The sequence below is a fragment of the Hevea brasiliensis genome, chromosome 15, assembly GCF_030052815.1.
Source record: "Hevea brasiliensis isolate MT/VB/25A 57/8 chromosome 15, ASM3005281v1, whole genome shotgun sequence".
In the NCBI taxonomy this organism is placed as follows: domain Eukaryota; kingdom Viridiplantae; phylum Streptophyta; class Magnoliopsida; order Malpighiales; family Euphorbiaceae; genus Hevea; species Hevea brasiliensis.
The window spans coordinates 53,827,339-53,850,418 of NC_079507.1; the positions used below are offsets into that span (position 1 = coordinate 53,827,339).

General features: G+C 32.4%; 1 protein-coding gene across 3 annotated transcripts in view; it reads left to right on the forward strand.

The window, feature by feature from the left end:
- The window catches only part of LOC110639341 (protoporphyrinogen oxidase, mitochondrial), a 52,756-nt gene that overhangs the window by 17,805 nt on the left and 11,871 nt on the right, over window positions 1-23,080 (forward strand). The window contains exons 11-19 of one of the 3 annotated variants that reach the window (XR_009144389.1): window positions 885-1,017; window positions 1,729-1,908; window positions 2,963-3,037; window positions 9,097-9,220; window positions 9,302-9,410; window positions 9,521-9,595; window positions 9,726-9,832; window positions 10,173-10,403; window positions 22,627-22,882. Coding sequence is in view for 1 of the 3 variants with exons in the window: in XM_021790241.2 (XP_021645933.2) it covers window positions 885-1,017; window positions 1,729-1,908; window positions 2,963-3,037; window positions 9,097-9,220; window positions 9,302-9,410; window positions 9,521-9,595; window positions 9,726-9,832; window positions 10,173-10,300 (931 nt within the window). In the remaining 2 variants the exon portion in view is untranslated. Of the gene's footprint in view, window positions 1-884; window positions 1,018-1,728; window positions 1,909-2,962; window positions 3,038-9,096; window positions 9,221-9,301; window positions 9,411-9,520; window positions 9,596-9,725; window positions 9,833-10,172; window positions 10,429-22,626; window positions 22,883-23,080 lie in introns of those variants that run through there. The other 2 variants (XR_009144390.1, XM_021790241.2) reach the window with 2 other exon arrangements.

Consider the following 23,080-nt stretch of genomic DNA (forward strand, 5'->3'; position numbering starts at 1 on the left):
CAAGACTTGGGGTCAAGTTTTCTCCAATCAGGAGAGAATGATACAGTATAGAAAGATTCAAATTTTATTTTGGAATTGTTGATTTAATTTTCATTGTAAAATTAGGAGGTTATATGTCTATTATTTAGGAAATATTAGTTGAATTTCTATTATTTAGGAATTCTATTATATTGAGGAACTATTATCTTATTTTATTTGAGAAATTTAGTTGTCTTGGGATTTCTAATCCTAATAGTAATAGGACTAGTTATTTACCATAAATACATATGCCTTCTAGGTATTTTATTTAGAGTTTGTTATTATGATATTATTGACAACTGAGAATTAATAAAATTTTGAGAATTAGCTTCTCTAGAGATTTTTATTTATTTATTTTTTTCTTTCTCTTTGTTCTTGAGAATTTATTTCTCTTGATCCCTTTGTTCTTTTTGTTCCACATCACTGAGTTTGCTAAAAAATTAGACTCTATGTAGAGGGAGAAAGAAGGTGTAGAATGACATTCCTTTGGCAAATTTGATAGTTAGGGGAAGGAGGAATTGCATCAGAAATCCTCTTTGCATAAAATCAGGGAGAAGTGGCTGTATATACTTCATTTTTTGGTTGATGGGGTTGTGTTATTTTTTTAAAACAGTTATTTTATAAATTTTGCAAGCAGTGTTGCTTCAAGATAGATTTAAAACTATATTCTGCTTGTGAACATGATGTGGCCCCTTACATTACCTCTGTTATAGGTACTGTCTGTGTATCAGTTTGTTTTTAGAAAAGAAAATGGTTAACAAAAGATGCTACCATTAATAAAAGTTAGCGAATGACATTCTTTTTATGTATGATGCTTAGTCCAAATTAAAACCAGTTGATAACTGCAAATTTTTCTGTGCTACAAGATTTGGTTCTATTATAGCTGGGGCAGTTCTGGCAAAGTTATCTACCAAAAGGGAGAAGAGCAAGGAAACAAAAGTACCTTCGGAAAAGAAGAAACGTCAACGTGGTTCATTTTCTTTTCTCGGTGGAATGCAGGTAGTTATACAGGTGTTGCGTCTTCCTCGCTAGGAGATATTGTTTATGCCATTTATCTAGCATTACTCTTATCATCTTTACATGTAGGAATACTTCTTATCAATTCAGAATTTCAGATCTTGACTTTACTTTTTGCTTTCACTACTTTATTGGTGGATCAGTTTTCTAGACAATTTTTGGAACCTTTGAAATGCACCTGGAGAATATATTTAGCAAAGTCCATTGTGTTTTTTTTTTTTTTTGGCTTGCCAACTGTGCTGGTCTACTTCATCCACTTAACAAATATTGAATCAGTATGAAACTGCATTCTTGTATTAATATTAACTTCGTATTTGTGGGGTTACTTTGAATGATAAGGTTAACATGTGATAAAAAAGGAGATTGACCAACTAGTCAGTGCATACAGCAGTTACAGGACTTCAAGTGAAAGTACCATATGGCATATGATGTTGGTACTTCTGGTGAAAGTTCCCTTATGACTATAATAGTCCATACAGATGAAAAATGTGTTTTTGTTAATGAAATGCAAATCCTTCCATAATGAGGGGAAAATTATATTTTTAAACTCTAAATTTTTTAATTAATAACAAAGATCAAATACTTGGCATTCCAAGGCTAGTGAAGGCTATGCAGATTTGACCAGCTTGTGTTTGCTGTTAGCTTATAAACTAAGGATGTGGTTATTATGTTCTGGTCTGTTTTTCTTTGCAGACGCTAACTGACATGTTGTCCAAAGAGCTGGAGAAAGATGAACTTAGACTAGGATCAAAGATCTTGTCATTGTCTTACAATCATGATTCGAAGTCGGCATTAGAGAATTGGTCAATTTCTTATGCTTCTAAGGGTTTCAAACATTTGCAAGACTCATCTTATGATGCTGTAATCATGACGGTTAGTAATTGCTTGACCAACAACATTATTTTCAGTAGTTTACTTACAACATTATTCTCGGTAGTTTATTTATTTTCTTATTGACACTGCATTACTGCATCTCAGTCAACATACATCTCTGGGCTCTGGCATAAGCACATAGCTTGTGCCAACTTCCAAGAACATGCTCAACCACTTTGTAAGGACCTCTTTCAAAAGGTCTACAGCAGATGAGCTGCATTTTTTAGGCTCTGGCATAGGCGCATAGCTTGTGCCAAGAACTTGTTCAACCAGGTATGAGGCAATTGACAGAAATAGAACAATAAAGGAAGAAGGTGATAAAAGATAGTCCAAGTGCAAACTGAGATGTCCACTGTTTAACATTCTCCCAAGTCCATGATTGAGTTGAATCAAATGAAAGTTGGGTTTCTTAAGGAGAAACCTGTATCTCTGGATATTTTGACGTCGCTCTATTTTGGTGTTTAAAGATGCATGCATCAAACAGCGGGGGCCGGGTGAGTTGGCGGTTGTGGGGATGCTTCTTATCTGCTCGTCGTGCATAGACTTTTTCCTTTTAGACATTGAAGAGCCCCTCTACCCCCAAGGGTAAGGGGGGAAGATGGGAGAGAATTTTTTCAAAAGAAAATTTATTTATATAATTATACAAATTTATTAACTATAATTTATATATTATTATATATTTGTTTATTTATTTTAAGATGGTGGCTTTGGTGTAATGATGGAGTTGTTTCATTTGTGACCTAGAGGTCATGTGTTTGAGCCCTAGAAATAGCCTCTCTGCAAAGTAAGGATAAGACTGTATACATCAACCCTTTCTTGAGTCCACAAGTGTAGGATGCTTCGTGCATTGGGTCGCCCTTCTTTATTATATATTTATTGTGGATTTAAAAAAAAAAAATTACTAAACTACATACCAAGCATATTTAATTGTTACTCTCATAACTTTTAACCTCAATCATTTACTTCCTTAAATATTACTCCTATAATTTTTCACCTCCAAACGCATCTTTAGAAGAATATTATTGTTTACTAACAATTAACTTCTTTATTTCAGGCTCCATTGTGCAATGTTAAAGAAATGAAGATCACAAAAAGCAGAAACCTCTACCCGCTGGACTTTCTTCCTGAGGTGTTTATTTCTGTAGTAAATGCTTATTATTGTCTTGGTTATTATGCATGTTCTTGCAAATTTACCTTGCATTTGGGTTGCAGCATGCATACACCTGCATTCTTGCAAAAATTATTATATATCTCTAAAAGAGAGTAACCTTTTACTGTTCTTAATAACAGTAAAATGACAACTTTGCCATTATATTTACCTTTTAGCTTTGGAAAGTCGTCTAAACCTAACTCAGATAAAGACAAAAATTTGCACTCAAAACCAGCACCCTTTGTCTTAATGAGACAATCAATCTATATGATCAGACTGAGAATTAGAAAAATTTTTTATCTTTGAGTGGGCAAATTACATGGGGTATATAGAGTATGTTTATAATTATAATTATGTCAAAAAAATTATTATATCAAAAATATTTATTAATTTTCTTTTAATTTAAATTTATTATAACTCAAATTTTTGGGATAAACGCTTAGTTGAGTTGAGTTGAGTTGAGTAAATTAAATTTATTATAACTTAATCATAAAAACTTTATAATTTTTAAAATAACATTAAAAAATATTTATTGAATAAAATAATTTTACTTAATTTTTTAATCTCTCAAATGACTCAAGATGCTTTACAAAAATTATATTATAATTTAACTTATCTTAATTTTAATTTTTTAGAATAATTATAATCAAAAACTCCACCTAAGTAGTTTGCGCTTAGCCGGTCCCAAGCCCGGATAAAGGAGGAGGGTTGCGGTAGGTGACAACCAGCGTAAAAATTTCGTCACACCCTATGATATGGATTCAAATGATATAAACGTTGGGGCGTCCTCTACTAACGACGCGCTACATCGGAGCCCGGGTGTAGTGATAAATATGCAAGGGTGTAGGGCGTTCACCGAAAGCGACGCGCCATGCCGGCGCCCGGGTGTGGTGTTAAGTGAGCAAGGTTTCCCACATCATGGACGGGTGTGGGTAAAGAAGTTAGTCCATAAGACAGATAATAGAACAAATAGTGGAACAGAACACAAGATAGACATAGAAAATAATAGAAGATATCATAGAAGGAGACCAATTAGGAAGGAGCAGGATAGGAGGAGGATCAGGGTTGGTACTTGGAATGTTGGATCACTTACAGGAAAATTAATGGAGCTTGTGGATACCTTGGAAAGGAGAAGGGTGAATATTGCTTGCATTCAGGAGACTAAATGGGTAGGAGAGAAAAGTAAGGAAGTGGGTAATTCAGGGTACAAATTGTGGTTTACCGGAAAGGAGAGAAACAAGAACGGAGTGGGTATAATCATAGACAGGAGATTGAAAGACGCAGTAGTAGCTGTGAAAAGAGTAGGAGATAGAATTATACTAGTAAAGCTAGTACTAGACGGAGAAACAATAAATATAGTTAGTGCTTATGCCCCACAAATAGGACTAGACAGTGAGAGTAAACAAAGGTTTTGGGAAGATATGGATGATTTAATGCAAAGCATACCGAATGAAGAGAATGTTTTCATTGGTGGAGATTTGAATGGACATGTAGGAAGTGATAGGCAAGGTTATGAGAATGTTCATGGAGGTTTTGGTTTTGGCAGTTGAAATGAGGAGGGAAAAAGCATAATGGATTTTGCTATGGCATACGACCTAATACTAGCAAATACCTACTTTATAAAAAGAGAGTCACATTTAGTGACTTTCAAAAGTGGGCAACATAGAAGCCAAATCGACTTCCTCTTAACCAGGAAGACAAATAGAGCTCTATGCAAGGATTGCAAGGTCATTCCAGGAGAAGCTTTAACAAGTCAACATAGGTTGGTGGTCTTGGATGTCAAGTTTAGGAACAATTCAAGTAAGGTCAGAAGAAATAGTGTAGTTCGAACAAAGTGGTGGGAGTTCAAAGGAGTAAAGCAAGTGAAGTTTAAAAATGAGCTTCTTGAGTCCGAAGTATGGAAGCTAGATATGGAGGCCAATGATATGTGGATACAGATGGCATCAAAGATTAGAGAAGTAGCTAGAAAAGTACTTGGGGAGTCTAAAGGACATGGACCACCCTCAAAAGAGAGATGGTGGTGGAATGAGGAAGTACAAAAGCGTTGAAGAGAAAAAGGGAATGGTTTAAGAAATTTCCTAATTGTGTTAATAATGAGGCATATGAACAGTACAAGATATCAAATAAAGAGGCAAAAGGCGATTAGCCAAGCAAGAGCAGGCCTTTGAAAAGTTATATGAGAAACTTGGAACTAAAGAAGGGAGAAAGATATTTATAGATTAGCAAGGAGTAGAGAAAGGAAATGTCAAGATCTCAATCAAGTTAGGTGCATTAAGGATAAAGAAGGAAAAGTGTTGGTGAAAGATGAGGACATTAAAGAAAGATGGAGAAATTATTTTAATGATCTCTTTAATAATAGTCAAAATGGAAATAGCGTGAATATAGATTATAGAACAATAGAAAAGAATGTAAATTATACTAGAATGATTAGATCTTTAGAAGTAAAGGAAGCACTTAAGAGAATGAAAGTAGGTAAAGCCTGTGGACCCGATGAAATACCAATTGAAGTGTGGAAGTATTTGGGAGATATAGGAGTAGCATGGTTAACTAAATTATTTAATAAGATTCTAAACTCAAAGAAAATTCATGATGAATGGATGAATAGTATTTTAGTACCTATTTTTAAAAATAAGGGAGACATACAGAGTTGCTCAAACTATAGGGGAATTAAACTCATGAGCCATACTATGAAGTTGTGGGAGAGAGTTGTGGAGCATCGACTACGTCATGATACTTCTATCTCTCTCAATCAATTTGGTTTCATGCCCAGTCGTTCAACTATAGAAGCGATCTTTCTCATTAGAAGCTTGATGGAGAAATATAGAGATGGGAAGAAAGATCTACACATGGTTTTTATTGATTTGGAGAAGGCTTATGATAGTGTTCCAAGAGAGGTCTTATGGAATGCGTTAGAACAAAAGAGGGTATCTATTAGGTATATACAAGTATTGAAAGATATGTATGAAGGAGCAACTACTATTGTGCGCACAGTGGGAGGGGACACAAGAGATTTTCCGATCTCAATTGGATTACACCAAGGATCAGCCATAAGCCCTTACCTTTTTACATTAGTTTTAGATGAACTGACGAAACATATACAAGAGAGTATTCCTTGGTGCATGATGTTTGCGGATGATATTATTCTGATAGATGAGACACGAGAATGAGTCAATAGGAAGCTAGAACTTTGGAGAAGTACTCTAGAGTCAAAGGGTTTTAAGTTAAGTAGAACGAAGACAGAATACATGCATTGCAAGTTCAGTGAAGGCCAAACTGGTGATAGGGAAGGAGTTAGTTTGAATGGAGTGGCACTGTCCCAAAGTAATCACTTTAAATATCTAGGCTCAGTCCTTCAAGTAGATGGGGGATGTGAGGAGGATGTTAGTCATAGGATTAAAGCCGGATGGTTGAAGTGGAGACGTGCCACGGGAGTTTTATGTGATCGTAAGATTCCCAATAAATTAAAAGGAAAATTTTACCGTACAGCCATACGACCGGCTATGCTATATGGTAGTGAGTGTTGGGCACTGAAAGAGTCCTACGCATCTAAGATAAGAGTTGCAGAGATGAGAATGTTAAGGTGGATGAGTGGCCATACTAGACTAGATAAAGTCCGTAATGAAAGTATTAGAGAAAAGGTAGGAGTGGTGCCAATTGAAGATAAGTTGAGAGAAGGGAGATTGAGGTGGTTTGGTCATGTGAAGCGTAGACATACGGAGGCTCCAGTTAGACAAGTAGAGCACATTAGGCTAGAGGATAGAAAGAAAAAAAGGGGTAGACCTAAATTGACTTGGAGGAGAGTAGTACAGCATGACTTAGAAGCATTACACATTTCTGAGGATTTAACCCAAAATCGTTCAGAGTGGAAAAAGCGAATCCATATAGCCGACCCCAAATTTTTGGGATAAAGGCTTAGTTGAGTTGAGTTGAGTTGAGAATAATTATAATCAAAGCACAATTCAATTAATTAATATTATCTTTTTTTCCCTTTTATTATCTTTCTATTTTTTAAACTACTTATATATGTATATATTATTATTATTATTATTAAAAGAGGTTAATTTTTACTGTTTATTTTACTGTTCCTAAGGACAGTAAAATGACCTATTTATTCCTTTCTTGAATTCAGATACCTTGATATTGTTTGTTTGCCAATTGACATATATGCAAACTTATAAGTCTTTTTCACGAGGCTGCATATACTCTTTTTTTTTAAGCATTTTCTTTTTTACTTATACATTATATTATATTATATAAATATAATTTTACCCTCTCATCTTGCACTCTACTTTTTTCTTTTCTTTTTAATTTCTATTTTAAATTATATAATTTATTTTTTTATTTTAATTTTATTTATTTTTAAATTATCTAATTATTATTATTTTAAATAAAATAATTTTAAATTAATTTTATTTGTAATAAAGTTTAATTCATTGTTCTAACAACAATTTTGTATTTTTTTATTTTATTGTGATTTCTTATTTGCAATGTTTTTTTTATAGAAATTTTTTACTTTAATATTAAAAGAGACATTTTAATTTTTATGTGATATATTTTGAAATTTTTTGATATATTACTTCTTTTTTTTTCAATTAGTTGAATTTTCTAAACTATTAAAGGACCACTCTGGATCCCTTTAAATTTTTATTTAAAGGTTAAATTTTATTTATTAAATATTCAAATTTCTATTTATTTATTTGAATTTTTAAATTACTTAATTGTTTATATATGAATTTAAATTATTTTTTAAATTTTAAATATTTTAATTATTTTTAGCTAGACTGTTTAACTTTTTAATGATAAATTTGCATTAATTATTATTACATTTATTAAACTAATTTTAATTTGACTTCATCTATGATAAAATGAATGTATTTTATAAAACAACATTATATTAATGAAATATTAGATTCTATTCTTATTACAATGAAAGTACAATAATAACAATTTATTGATATATTTTACAACATTTTAAATTTTTTCATAGACACTGCTTTAAAATAGTAAGATTTTTATTGATATTATTATTATTATTATTTTATTATAATATCGTAATTACTATCTAAAAATATTTTCAAAAAATATTTATAGATTTTTTTCGTAGTATATATTTAGAGTTAATCTATTACATATGTAAATTTAATTTACAAGCAACAAGTAATTAAATTTCTTTTACTTTTATATTATGGTTAATTTATAATATATTTAATTTATTTTAATAATTAAAAAATATTTAAAATCAATGTGCATATATATTATTTTTATATATCAAATCGAATATATAATAAGAATAGTGTTAAGATTTTCTTTTTTTAGATGAGTTAATTAATTTACTTTTTTAATTATTGTCATTTTCTATAACTAAACTATATAATTAAATATTTTTTATTGTCAAATTATATTTTATTCATAAATAATAAATATTATATTAATAATATTAGTTTATATTAAACTGCAATGTATACACATAAATAATAAGCAATATAGTAAATAATTAAAATTGTATTCTAATTAAATTAATTAAATAATTTTTATAATTATTAGTAGATAATAATTTTTGTTTATAATATTTAAGTATAATATTTTATGTTATTATAAATTAAATATAATTTTAATATGAATGCTTTTCTATGTATTATCCATATTAACATGATAAACATCAAAAGAAAAAAATCAAAAGAAAAAATCCGCGGCAACGCGCGACGTATGCTGTTTGTAATTGCTAAAAGGTAAAATGCATGATACAATCATGGTTAAGACATGCATCCCTGCAGATAAGATCTTATGTTTTGATGTTTTCACTTCAGGCCCTTTTTAAAATTTGTTTGGTCTATGGTCATTCCTAGATACAGATAAGGAAGTCTGTAATTTTCTGTCGATTATTTGAAGTAAAATATCAAACTACATGCCACATTATTGTGTTTTAAATTTTTTTAATAGCCAAATTCCTGCATATTCTCGGTTCCTAGAACCTTTTTCTCACTTTTACTGGTTAAATTTTGTATAATTCATGTGATCTCCACCATGTAATCATGCAGGTGAGCTATATGCCAGTATCAGTCATTATTACCACTTTTAAGAAGGAGAATGTGAAGAGACCCCTTGAAGGCTTTGGAGTTCTTGTTCCTTCTAAAGAACAAGAAAATGGTCTAAAAACTCTTGGTATTGCCTGGTTCACCCCAATAGGATGGAGTAAGTTTGATAACTTTCCAAAGTTTTAACATATGCGTATTTACTTGGCAGGTACACTCTTTTCCTCTATGATGTTTCCAGATCGTGCGCCCAGTGACCTATATCTCTATACAACTTTTGTTGGTGGGAGTCGAAACAAGGAACTGGCAAAAGCTTCAACGTATGAGGAGCTTTTATACTTCTGCTTTCAAATATCACTGTCACCCTGTTTAAAGCCTTTTTTGTACTTTGTGTAGCTAATATTTGTCCCCTTTTAAACTCTTCTTTCAGGGATGATCTGAAACAGATTGTTACTTCTGACCTTAGGCAACTGTTACAAGCAGAGGGAGAGCCCACATTTGTGAAGTATATGGATCAATTTTTTTTTTATTCCATAATGTGTGTGCGTGCGTAAAACCTGTTATTCTTAATGAATTTATGATACTATGCTCATTCACATGCATTCTTTTCTTGCTTGTATCATACTTGATGGTAGTCACTTCTACTGGAGTAAAGCGTTTCCCTTGTATGGGAGGAATTATGGTTCAGTACTAGAAGCAATTGAGAAGATGGAGAAAAATTTGCCCGGATTCTTCTATGCAGGTAACCACTTATTGACATGAACTGTGGAATGTAATAGTTTGTAATCATGGATGAGTGATCCAGGCTGGTGTTCCCAATGCTCAAAATTGGTAGCATTTAGAATTCAGATTATAAAAAATTCAAAGAAGTTTTGGATGTTGGCTTCTGTTGAGCACAATATGAAAAGTTAAATTGATGCCTTGTGCAATTTTCATGGAGTTCAGCAATTTTAATGGCCAAGATTGCTGGATTTCTATTGTAAAGTTGTTGCCCACAGCTTGGATCTAGTCATCTATACAGTTAAAAAAAAAAAATGACCCTTATGTTATTCTTATTTGTGGGTAATTGATGAACTTGTTAGGCAACCATAAAGATGGACTCTCTGTTGGCAAAACAATAGCATCTGGATGCAAAGCAGCTGATCTTGTAATATCCTATCTGGAATCTTCTTCACAGGAAAAGATGCTGAAAGAAGGGTCATTACCATAGGAATAGAAATGGTCTTCCTGTTTGGTTGATTGATACATCTGATTTCAATTGCAAGCAGCAAGCAAGAATGCAAAGCTTTTACAGTAAAAATTAATATAAGAAGGTAAGAGCAATTTTTTTTTCCAAAATTAGAATTTTATTTATAATATTAATAGGAGAGAAAAATTAATAGTCAAATCTAACCAAGGTTTATAGATCTGTCTAATTTTGAGATTTAATTTCTGAAATTGTTCACCTAATTAATCACATTCAAAAATTAGGTAATTTTTTCTTATTTAATAAAAACTCCTAAAAGTAGCAATTCATTCTGCTTAAAATTACATTAAATTGCTGAAATTAAATATTTTGGATATAACTATAAAAAAGTTGAAAAGTTTACATTTTTATGATCATTAAACTATTTTAAAATAATAAAGTTCATTTGGATGAATTCTAATAATTGGCTTATACAATGAATGTCATTGATTTTTAGTAGAATACTTTTTTTAATGGTTAGAGTATTTTCATATTAATTTTTGTCCATTGTTTGGGTGGAGTGACAGAATGTTTTATAAAATAAGGTAAGGTAATGGAAAGATAGTAGTAAAATCTCTCTAACTCACCTATTTGGCAGGTTAAAAGTAAGGTTTTGGAGGTTTTAAGCTAGTGGAGCGTTGTTATCTCGACGCCACATAAGTATTGTTATGTTTTACTTAGGTTAAGGAGCTCCCGGTCAGCGCTGATATCAGAGCCTATGTTTCTTAAGGACGATGGTGTAAATAAGATAAAATAGAAGATGAGTAAGGAGAGTTCAACAAAAATGTTTTACGAAAAACCTATATCATCCTCAACCTTAATCAATGAATCACCTTTGCCCAGTATAGTTAATGTTACCTCTTCACTTTCATTGTTCCCTTATTGTAGAAAAACTTTGGCAAATGAAATAGATAATTTAGTAGAAATTTTTCATATATTTGAAAATGCTCAAGTTGAAGAATCCATCTTTCCACTTTTAAACTCTTACAATATCTATAAGAAATCTGGATCTCTTATTCGAAGCATAAGATCTAATCATCTCTTCAAGGAGATTTGTCACAAAGTAATGCATGCAAACTTTTTGCTTGGATCAGTGTACTTTACGCTCAACTATAGCAGAATAATATGTCACACTTGAGATCCCAGCTCCTTTCATTCCTCAGTGAAAACGGTAGGGATATATCCCTCATTTATATTTTGGAGTTGTTTGAATAATTCGGACACTCCATGGAAGAAAAGGCTTGGTAGTCACAGTTCAACTCTCTCTTTTGAATACACGATTCCTTCACTATGAGCATGCTGTTATTGAAACCTGCATCACCACTCTCCATGATGGAAGTGTAGTGCTCAACTTTATCCCAAATTACAATATGTCTTTGCAGAATCCCAATCTCCCTACAGCTGTAAAAGTCCAAGTACAACTTGTAAGAGTAGAACAGACTATGTCCTCTATGTCTGCAACTCTCATAATTAGATCATTTATAGATTCCAAGGTCATGCTATTGATCTGTCACAACCTAGAGTTTCCTTTGATGCCTTATATATTCTGACGAACATAGAAACCGTGCCCATTATTGTCTAAATCCCATAACAACCGTCTAGGGATGAATTACTAAAGCTAATTCTAAAAAATGGCTTACTAATAATGAAAAGCTCCATAATAATTCTCATCCAGTTCAAGCTTATAAGCCTACTTTTCATAAACAGGTAGATGGAATTGTTAAAACGGTATTTAAAACTCTAGATGATGCCTCCAACTCTTCGGCAACACTAGCCATATTCCATTCTTGCATGATTGCTCTTGTTTAAGGAAAGCATGATAAGATCCCAATTGTCTCATTTCATTCTGATGGACTTCCAGTCTATGCAAAAAAATAAATGCACACTTCATATGGGATGTTCCTGGATCTGGTGGATGTGATGAAGGATGTGGATGTGAGTATGAATTTGATGATGATCATGATGATGATGATCTTCCCTCTCCAAGAAGAAGAAGATCTATAAAAAAAATACTTATCCTCCCATAAACATTTTACTGGTAGAAGAAATTTCTCACCTGACTTTGTCCCATTGATAGGGATACATAAGGAAACTGTTCAGAAGAAGCCATTGCCAATTTATGAAGTAGCTCTGGAGATACTTAGAAAAGGAAGAATAAAAGAGACCCATCCAGCTTCTTCCACTCCTCCACTGGCTCTTATTCTTGTTTCTCCTTGCATGATATTAGTTCTCCCTAGGGATATGAAGAAAGTTTTCCCTCAATGCAACTTATGGTGGATCCTTTTCAAAAAATGGTTTCTCTTTCATTTATTCAGCCCTTTATAGTTGAACCAGAAGGACAAACTAAGCCATTAAGTCAAGCAGAAGAAGTTTTAAATTGGCAAACGCACAATGCTAAGGCCTAGAACCATTTCTTACAAAAGATAGATTCAAAGAGTGATCCGGTCGTCAGCCAAACTTAGTTGATAGAAACAAAGGCAGATTCACTCTTAAGCTCAAATAGCTAAGCTTTATGTAGCTCTTCAGTCCAGAATCAATCAGCTTGATATAGATGTTAGAACTCTCATACAACAAAAAAGATTTGGTCAATAATTTGATAAAAAATAATAAAAAATCAAGAGATTAAAAATCTATATTGCTTCGATTGAAGCAGACTTAGCATATTAAAAACATAAATAAATAATGCCACCCATAAATAATCCTTTTGATCTTTCTTATTCATTTTTCTCCTACAAGTTTCAAGCTTTTTTATACAATCCCTTACCTTCCTTTGGATCTATTTAAAATATCTATAACCCTTTTCAGATAAGACCACAACCAAGTCTTTTTCAATCCTAACTTATCAAGAGTATTTCTTCCTCTGAATCAATGAAAGAAGAAAAACCTTTACCTCCCCCCCCCCCCCCCCTACAAATGACCATTCAACCCCAAATTTAATAGGTTGAGTCTGAAGATACATAAAAAAATGATAAAATTATCAATGCTTCTTCTGATACTGATTATGAGAAAGAATTGGTTGACATTACCAACCTGTTTATGGCTACCTCTACAAGATTAAATAGAGCAAAAGATATAGAATAAGAACAAATATTTGATCCTTCTGAAACAATTCATGGTGGATTTTTTCGAGGAGAATCTTTTCAAAGTGAAACCTATAGTCGTTCTAATGGTGGACCTTGATTTACATTTGATGATATCCCTGCTACACAATGAAGAGGTGAATATTTGATTTTGGAGTATGGGTTGATTTATAAATGACTAAACCTTGAGCATAGAGGGAATAAAGTCTTAGAGAATTTGCTACTCAGTTGACAGGATTCCTCACAGAATGGTTTTTGCATCTGGGAGATTACAGACAAATTCAGTTTTATCAGATCCATGTATTAGAACTCTTCTCTATTGTCTCTACACAGAATTTCTTGGGGATAATAATCTGGTTGAAAGACAAATGAGGTAAGAATCTTTTAATATGAAATGCTGCTCTTTAAAAAGGAAAGATATTAAATTTTATTACAAGAGAATGGCTTGGCACCATTATTGGTTAAGAGGACCATATGAATCTAATCTAAAAAGCACTTACATTGCTTTTCTTCCAGAATTGGTCCAACCAGAATTACGAGCTATCCAAGCCATACAAAGGGGTGTATACAATTTGTCTCTTAGAGAAATTCATCTCACTTTTGCAACTTTGGAAAAACTTTGCGATCAACGATAGATTTTCAAAGGAATCATTAATAATATCAAGTCCTTAGCAATGGTCTGCAATAGGTTGTATCTTTAGATTAAGTGAAAGGACAAGAATTGTGTTTGCAAAAATAAAAAGAAGTCTCATCACAAGAAACTCAAATTCAGTAAATGAGGGAAAAGGAAAAACAAATCTTAGATGTTTTTTAAGAAAAAATCTATTCGATGAAAGAAATCAGATAGATGCTTTGTCTAAGGGGAAAAAGGACATTTTTCAAAAGGATGTTCTCAAATCCCAATAAGGCTACCAAGATGATTCAGCAGATTCATCAGAGTACTCATCTTGATCTTGAAGAAGCCAATATTGAATCTTTATTCTCTGAACAAGATGAAGCAGATAGAGAGACTATTTTCGCTTTTGAAGGCATTTTAGCAGATAGCACATCCTCTTCAAAGAGTGATTCTGATCTTGAAAATTTTGAGTTTTCTTGTATCAACACTCTATAATCATGCTCTTCAGCACAATCTGCAATACCAATCCCTCTAATCTAAATGCAAATTCTGCTTTCCAAATATGACAGACCAACTTCTGTAATTAGATTAATTGATACAGGTGCTCATAAAAGTATAATGAATCATGCCATACTTCTTGAAGAAGACCGGGTCTCCCATTTAGAATATTTCAAGGTAGTAGATGAAAAATTTTTTAAAATTGATCTTATCACTAGAAACCAATAGGGATATAGTTCTTCTCCCTGGCTGCATCATATGGACAAAAATCATCGACACGGATCTTCTTAACAAAGATTTGTTAGTAGGATTTAATGTTTACTAACAAGCCCAAAAACTTCAAATCCTTCCTACTGATTAAAATTCAAATAGTCCTTCAGGCCTTATACTATAGTCCATAAGCTCTTCTCTTTGGTAAAAGCTCTTTAAGAATTTCATGAATATAGGGATTTGCTCTTAACCTTATGTGCTCTCACGCAGACTTTGTTAATCCAAGTCCATTGTGAAGAAATCATAATTTCTTATAAAGCTCCCCTTTAAGCTTAATGAAGATGTTAATCTAACAAAAGCTATACATTTGGAAATGACTCCCTCAGATCTTCTCCTTACTCAAAAGGAATGTCAACAATTACTACAACAAGGCCTTATAGAGCTAACCAATTTTGATTGGGCATGTCAAGCAATTTATGTGGAAAAAAGATCAGAAAAACTTCGGGAAAAGAAAAGGCTTATCATTGACTATAAGCCTTTAAACAATTTCTTAAGGGATGACAAATTTCCTTTGCCAAAGATCAATTCTTTGTTTACCATCTACAATAAGCCCACATTTTGTCATTGTTTGGTTTAAAAGTAAGTTTTTGGCAACTAGCGATAAATCCAGTTGACAAGTACAAGATTGCGTTTTACTTTCCAAATGCTCAATATCAATGGATGTTATGTCATTTGGGTTAAAAAAAGCTCCATTTCTTTTGTAAAAAGCCATGGTGAAGATTTTTTATCCATTTTTCATAGTGCTTTTATCTACATTGATGACATTTTGCTATTTTCAAAAGATGCTTCAGCCTATAAGATATTATTGGTTCAATTTGTAATTTGGTCCAAAAATATGGGATAATGCTGTCTGAAAAGGAAGCCATGTAGGATAGATAACCATTGATTTTCTAGGGATGAATTTTCAAAAAGGAAAATATCAACCTGGTCCTCACATCTCCCAAAAACTTTTCAAGTTTCCAAACCAAAACATGTCCATAAGACAGATTCAACAATTTCTTGCTATTATTAATTACCATAGGAATTTTATCCCTAATGTGTCCAAATATACTAGCCTTGTCTCCAAGATGGTCAAAAAGCAGGCCACTGTCTCGAGTCTTGAGCAAATGGCAACTATAAAGAAATTAAAGGAAGTGGCATAAAAACCTCCTCCTTTAAAGATTCCCAGTACAGGAAAAAAGATCCTACAAATTGATGCTAGTGATGAATATTGGGGAGCTGAGCAATAAATTTGTAGCCATGCCAATAGACAATTTAAGGAGTCTGAAAAACATTATCGTACAGTCTACAAAGAAATCCTGGCCATCGAGAATGGTATCAAAAAGTTTGAGTTCCATCTCATAGGACATTGCTTTTTGAACATAATGAACAACTCATCCTTCCCTTGGATTCTTAATTTCAAAAACAAGTCTCCCAGAATCATAACTTTTAAGGATAAAAAATTGATTTTCAAATTTGAGTACATTATCTAACATATAAAAGAAGACCTCAATCTCATTCCTTATCTCTTCACTAGACCATAAAATATCCAACTAATCACCCCTATCCAAACTTTCCCTTTGATTTTCATGGCAAGTTTTTCTCAACCACCTAGTTCTCACACGCTTCTCAGATTGATACCGACTGCAGAAAGTTTTTCATTGGCTAAAATGCCTCGTTGACTTTGTGCCAAATCGCAAATTTTGCAAAAAATAATCTATTTCACTTTTAGAACCTCTCTAATGTTCTCAGAAATGTCAGGGATACAAAAAGCAAGTTTCATCCAAAAACTCCATTTCTTACAATCTTTTGTTTCAGTCCTTATGAAGATTTGCTTTACGAAGAACAATGGTTCCTCTGTTGCATGGTTATCTTGTATGATACTACCATTGAAGTTTCGACCTTAGCTTTCTATGATTTTTTTAATGATGGAAAAAATCAAAAACGTTTTTTTATGGCATTTCCTGGAATGGTTCTCTCCATTAATACTCATAAAAATCATAGAAAATATCATATCTAGAAGAAGTCGGCTCTTAAAGCTCGAGATACATATTCATTATTTATTCTTCATCAGCCTTTCTTCAAAACTCCTAAAGGCCTATTATGGACTATGAATATGGCATATGAATGGAAAACTTATTTTCAATCCATCAAGCACAAAAAGAGCAATCAAGACTTAAGGAAGGAACTTAATACCTTTCTATGTGAACTCAACAACTATCAGACCAAAGGCCAGATACTGAGATCCACTTCTATCGGCTCAAGAACCAAGCCCAAAGAAATTCTTGACTATACTCACCCCATCTGGCAAAAGACTCACAAGACCCAATTGAGACAGACACCACAACAACAGGACACAGAGTAGTCACTTCTAATATTGACAGTGGGCCATGATACAAAAGCTTTTATAGAGATATTGGATCAAAAGACTCAGAATACGATAACTTTAATTTAAGTCCTAGTTATAACTCATCTGGACTCTCAGTGCTCCATTATGAGTTAGTTCATTGAATTTTATCTAAGTGTTTATGATGTTATATGTACTGTATTATTCTCTTTTTCTTTTATAAAGATGTTTCTACTAAAAGTGAGTTGTGTCTATACTTAAAGTAAACGTAATGGTAGTGCTTGTACTACATCATGGGATAATATTCTGTGTTAAGTTTGTCGGTTTGCTTTCCTTCCCTCTATATAAGGGAAAGTTTGTATCAGTTTGAGGCAGAATGAAAAATAACACCAATTTTTCTATCTATTCTTATGGCTTGTAAAATTTTGCTCTTCTCCTAAAAGTCTGATATGATATTTTATTCATACATCCCTCACTAAAAGAAAGAGAGAAGGAGAGAGAGAGAGAGAGAGAGAGACAATAATTTCAATGATTCCTTATTAGGAATAGTAGAATCATCTCTTTGTGATGGGCCAATTTATTTTTCTTGTTATCCAAATTTCAATTTCTCCATAGAAGATCCTCACATAATAAATGCTTTGTCCTTGGATATTAAAACATCTGGTTATGATATGTTACCAGGATCTGAGAATATAATTCTTATTTACAGAATTCATTATAAAGTAATGAATATTGTAGTCCCTAATTTAAGGGAGGACACCACTAAAATAATTTCCCCTAAAGGAACCACAACTTTCATTGTCACAGACTTAGAGAAAGGAAACTTAATATTTCTAAAGTCTATTGAATTGGAACAGGTTAAACTACCTAAAAATTGGATTCTAGAAGAAGCAATTCCACCTAAAAAGGAAGAAACAAGTGACTTTCAGACAATAATAGAAACCAATCAAGGAACTGTAGCTATATCTTTTGCAAGGACTAGGTCTGGACATTCATTCTCAGGAAGATCTATATGTTCTGAACCTATACCACCTAGGTCCTCAATGTCGAATATAGAACCTCTAGAAAGAGCAAGCTCTATAGGAGGAATTCAAAAGACCGAGGAACAAATAGCTCAGCCCTTGTATAAAAACACTGAGAGTATCTTGTCAAGCCTAACAAGATTACGAAATCCAATAAATCTAAAAAGGCTAGAAAGCCCAACTCCTTCTGATATCGGCTATGACAAAGAGAGTTTAAAAGAACCATATAAAATTATGGTACTATCTGAGGAAGATTCGCCGTTTGAAACATGGTTTGAGATAAATTTTTCAATCCAACAACAGAAATCTTATTTGAAAAAATTCTCTTGGTATAAGCAAAAAGGAGGAATTAAAATATTTCCTAACTTTCTAAGACATATGCTTTCCTTAAGAGGAAAATGATTTCCCAATTTTTTTAATTCATTACACAGAGCGACTCTTGCAGACACTACTTTAGAGGCTAATTCACCATAAGTGTAATGATGATAAGGGATTGTTCCTTCATTTTTATACTTAATTTATTTTTTAACTCATTCAGCAAATAACGAGGATAATCCAGAAAGAAAATTTTCTTTCCAGAAATCATATTGATTGTCTTCCCTAGTAAAAATAAGGGCAAAAAATGTATCTTTATATCATTTAAAATGAGATAGATCAGGAAACCTTAGATTCATTAATTGTTTTTGAGATCTATCCATATACAAACTGGCAGATCCTATAAAATGTATACATATAGTATATAATAAGGTGTTAACAGTCTAGGATAGTTATTTGATCATCGGTTCTAGCTTCTGTTTTAACAACATTAAGGGCTTTACCTTCTCTTGATAAAGAGAAGTCTCACTAACTTTTTAGTTGTCCTGTAAAGTCGGCTATAATGGCTTTTGTTATTGCCTGATCACTATTTCCTTTGACTCTAGAGGCTGTTGCATACAAGGTCATATATTGAATTACATTTTTAATTTGATAATCAGATAATCCATCAATATTCCATTCTACAATTGAAGTACCATCATACTGCATGTAATTATAACTAGTATCTTCATATTGTAGATTGACTGAAGATGGCTTAGGGTAATAAAGCTTTATATCCATCACTGCTCTTGGTTTAGGATAGATAATCCTATTAATTTGAGTTGGTTGATCTGACTCTTTAAGAATTGACTCAATTTTATTAATTTCTACTTTAGAAATTTCTTCTTCTTCAGAAGTTACTTCTGTTGAATCTGATCCATCAGACTCTTCTTCATTGGTTAACGGGGCTAAATTAAGATTATTTAACCTTTTAGTTAACTCATCTATCATGTTTGAATCCTTTGTTAAAGGAGCTGCAGACAGAATATTCTTAATAACTTTAGAATTAGCCTATAAGAATTTCATCTCATCCAAAGGAAAACTGCTAAAAGGTATACATCCACCACTGGTAGATTCATCTTATAAGGTGAATGAAAATCAAGAAGGTGACTGTAATCCTTTCTCCAGAACAGATAAACAGCAAAACTTTACTAATCTAAGTTTGCACACTATAGGACAGCAGTTGTCAAGAGTAGAAAATCAAATTCAAAATTTCAAATCAAGATATTATTATCCTAAAAAAGGAGATTCGTTCAAAATAAGTACAGACAAAAAGGTTTTATTCAAGCCAATGGAATCCGAAGACCTAGGCTTAAAATTAGCCAAAGAAGATCATTCAGAAATGATAGGAGAACTAACCAAAAGGTTAGCCGAATTAGGAATAGAGTCCAAAAAGAAATCTGCAGCTCCTTTAACAAAGGATTCAAACATGATAGATGAGTTAACTAAAAGGTTAAATAATCTCAATTTAGCCCCGTTAACCAAGGAAGAAGAGTGATGGATCAAATTCAACAGAACTAACTTCTGAAGAAGAAGAAATTTCTAAAGTAGAAATTAATAAAATTGAGTCAATTCTTAAAGAGTCAGATCAACCAACTCAAATTGATAAGATTATCTATCCTAAACTAAGAGCAGTGATGGATATAAAGCCTTATTACCCTAGGCCGTCTCCAGTCAATCTACAATATGAAGATACTAGTTATAATTACATGCAGTATGATAGTACTTCAATTATAGAATGAAATATTGATGGATTATCTGATTATCAAATTAAAAATGTAATTTAATATATGACCATGTATGCAACAGCCTCTAGAGCCAAAGGAAATAGTGATCAGGCAATAGCAAAAGTCATTATAGCCGGCTTTACAGGACAACTAAAAGGTTGGTGGGACTTCTCTTTATCAGGAGAAGGTAAAGCCCTTAATGCTGTTAAAACAGAAGCTAGAACCGATGGTCAAATAACTGTCCCAGACTGTGTTAACACCTTATTATACACTATATATATACATTTTATAGGATCTGTCAGTTTGTATATAGATAGAGCTCAAAAACAATTAATGAATCTAAGGTGTCTTGATCTGTCTCATTTTAAATGGTATAAAGATACCTTTTGTGCCCTTATTTTTACTAGGGAAGACAATCAATATGATTTCTAGAAAGAAAATTTTCTTTATGAATTACCCTCGTTATTTGCTGAACAAGTTAAAAAACAAGTTAGGGATAAAAATGAAGGAACATTCTCTTATCATCAGTACACTTGTAGTGAATTAGCCTCTAAAGTAGTGTTTGCAGGAGTCGTTCTGTGTAATGAATTAAAAATTCATAAACAGATGCAAAAGGAAAAATCACGGGTAAAAGAATACTTGGTGATTTTTGCGAACAGATAGGATTTCCACCTATAACTTTTCCTCATAGGAGGAAAGTTATGGGGGGTAAAGTAGGAAAGAAAAAGAAAAGTTATAATACTAAAAGGTATTATAAGAAAGATAAAAAAGATAAGGGAGAATCTTCGACAAAGAAAAAGGATACAGAAGTAGTCTGTTATAAATGTGGAACAACAAGACATTACGCTTATAAGTGTAAAGTAAAACAACAAATACAGGCACTATCAATTGATGAAAATCTTAAAGAATCATTAATAAAAATATTTTTAAATGATAGTGAATCAGAAGACTTAGAAGTCAATGCAGTAGATTATACTTCGGAAGGAAAAGAGTAAATATGATAATCAATCAGAGTGTGATGGAAATTGTGACTATTATAAATCATTGTGCACCTTAAATGGTTTATGTGTCTTAATAAAAGAAGAAACTCTAATATTAGATCTTACCATATGAGCCCACTTTTGATGAAAGTATGATTCCAACCAAGGCACGGCCCATAGCAATGGGACTAAGACATTTAGAGATTTGTAAGCAAGAAATTGTTGACCTCGAGAAAAAATGGCTTATTAGAAAAAGTAAATGCCCATGGAGTTGCCCAGCCTTTTATGTAGAAAATGCCGCAGAATTAGAATGAGGTGTTCCTAGGCTAGTAATCAATTATAAGCCTTTAAACAAGACCCTTAGATGGATTAGATATCCACTGCCTAATAAAAGAGATATGTTAAACAGACTCCATAAGGTCCAAATATTTTCAAAGCTTGATATGAAGCCTAGCTATTGGCAAGTCCAAATAGCTAAAGAAGATAGGTATAAAATTACCTTTACTGTACCATTTGGGCATTACGAATGGAATGTAATGCCATTCGGGCTTAAAAATGCCCCATCAGAATTTCAAAAAATTATGAATGAAATATTTAATGCTTATACAGTATTTATCATAGTATACATTGATGATGTTCTTATTTTCTTCGGAACAATTGATCAACATTTTAAACACTTAAAAGTGTTCAACAAAATTATTTAGTCAAATGGTTTAGTTGTCTCGGCCAAAAAGATTAAACTCTTTCAGACGAAAGTTAGATTTTTGAGTCATAACATAGAAAAAGAATCTATTATGCTTATAAATCGAGTCATTGAATTTGCTGAAAAATTTTCTAATAAAATAAAAGATAAAACCCAGTTGCAGAGATTTCTAGACAGTCTTAATTATGTAGCTGACTTTTATGAAAGTTTAGCACAAGATGCCAAATTACTTTTTCAAAGGTTAAAAAAGAATCCACCATCATGGACCCCAGAGCATACTCTAGATGTCAAAAGAATAAAAAAAAATGGTCAAAACCTTACCCTTTCTAGCCTTACCTAACTCTGAAGCCTTTAAGATAGTAGAAACAGATGCTTCAGACAAAGGGTATGGAGAAATCCTAAAGCAGAGGATTGCCGACAAAGAAACCCTAGTACGATTTATAAGTGGCATATGGACAGGCCCAAGAGTTAATTACTCTACCATCAAAAAAGAGAATTTATCTATAGTTCTCTGTGTACAAAAGTTTGAATCTGATTTAATAAATCAGAAATTTCTTATAAGAATTGATTGCAAGAGTGCTAAAGAAATACTCTTGAAAGATGTTAAAAACATCGCCTCAAAACAGATATTTGTTGAATGGCAAGCCATCTTATCAGTATTTGATTTTGACATAGATTTCATAAAAGGGAAAAATAATTCGTTGCTTGATTTTCTAACTCGTGAATTTCTTACAGGATGTGAGTTCAAAGGCCTCGATAACTCCCTCCAAGCGAATATTAGGTTTCTCCTCCTGCACCTAAAACAGTGGATAAACTCAGAGAAGATGTTTATGCTGTTAGCATCGAGGCCAACAATGCAAAAGATGTTAATTACCCCTATATCCCTATCATCTACTTCTTTCTTATGCCTATTGACAAAAAACATAAAGATCTAAAACCTTATGAGGTTGCCAATTTTTATATTGAATATCATACAGTAAATCCTTATTTACCCAAGAATTATACTTACTACCAAGCAATTTTAGCCGAAACAGACTCAGTTATTTTTTCTCCAACAGAAAAATCCGCTAATAAGTGGGCATTTAGTAAATTCATAATTAAAAGGATAATATCCTATGATGATTGGGGAGATTCACTGTTCAAACAAAGGGAATTAAATTTTGGAAAACCTAGATACTTTAATTATTTT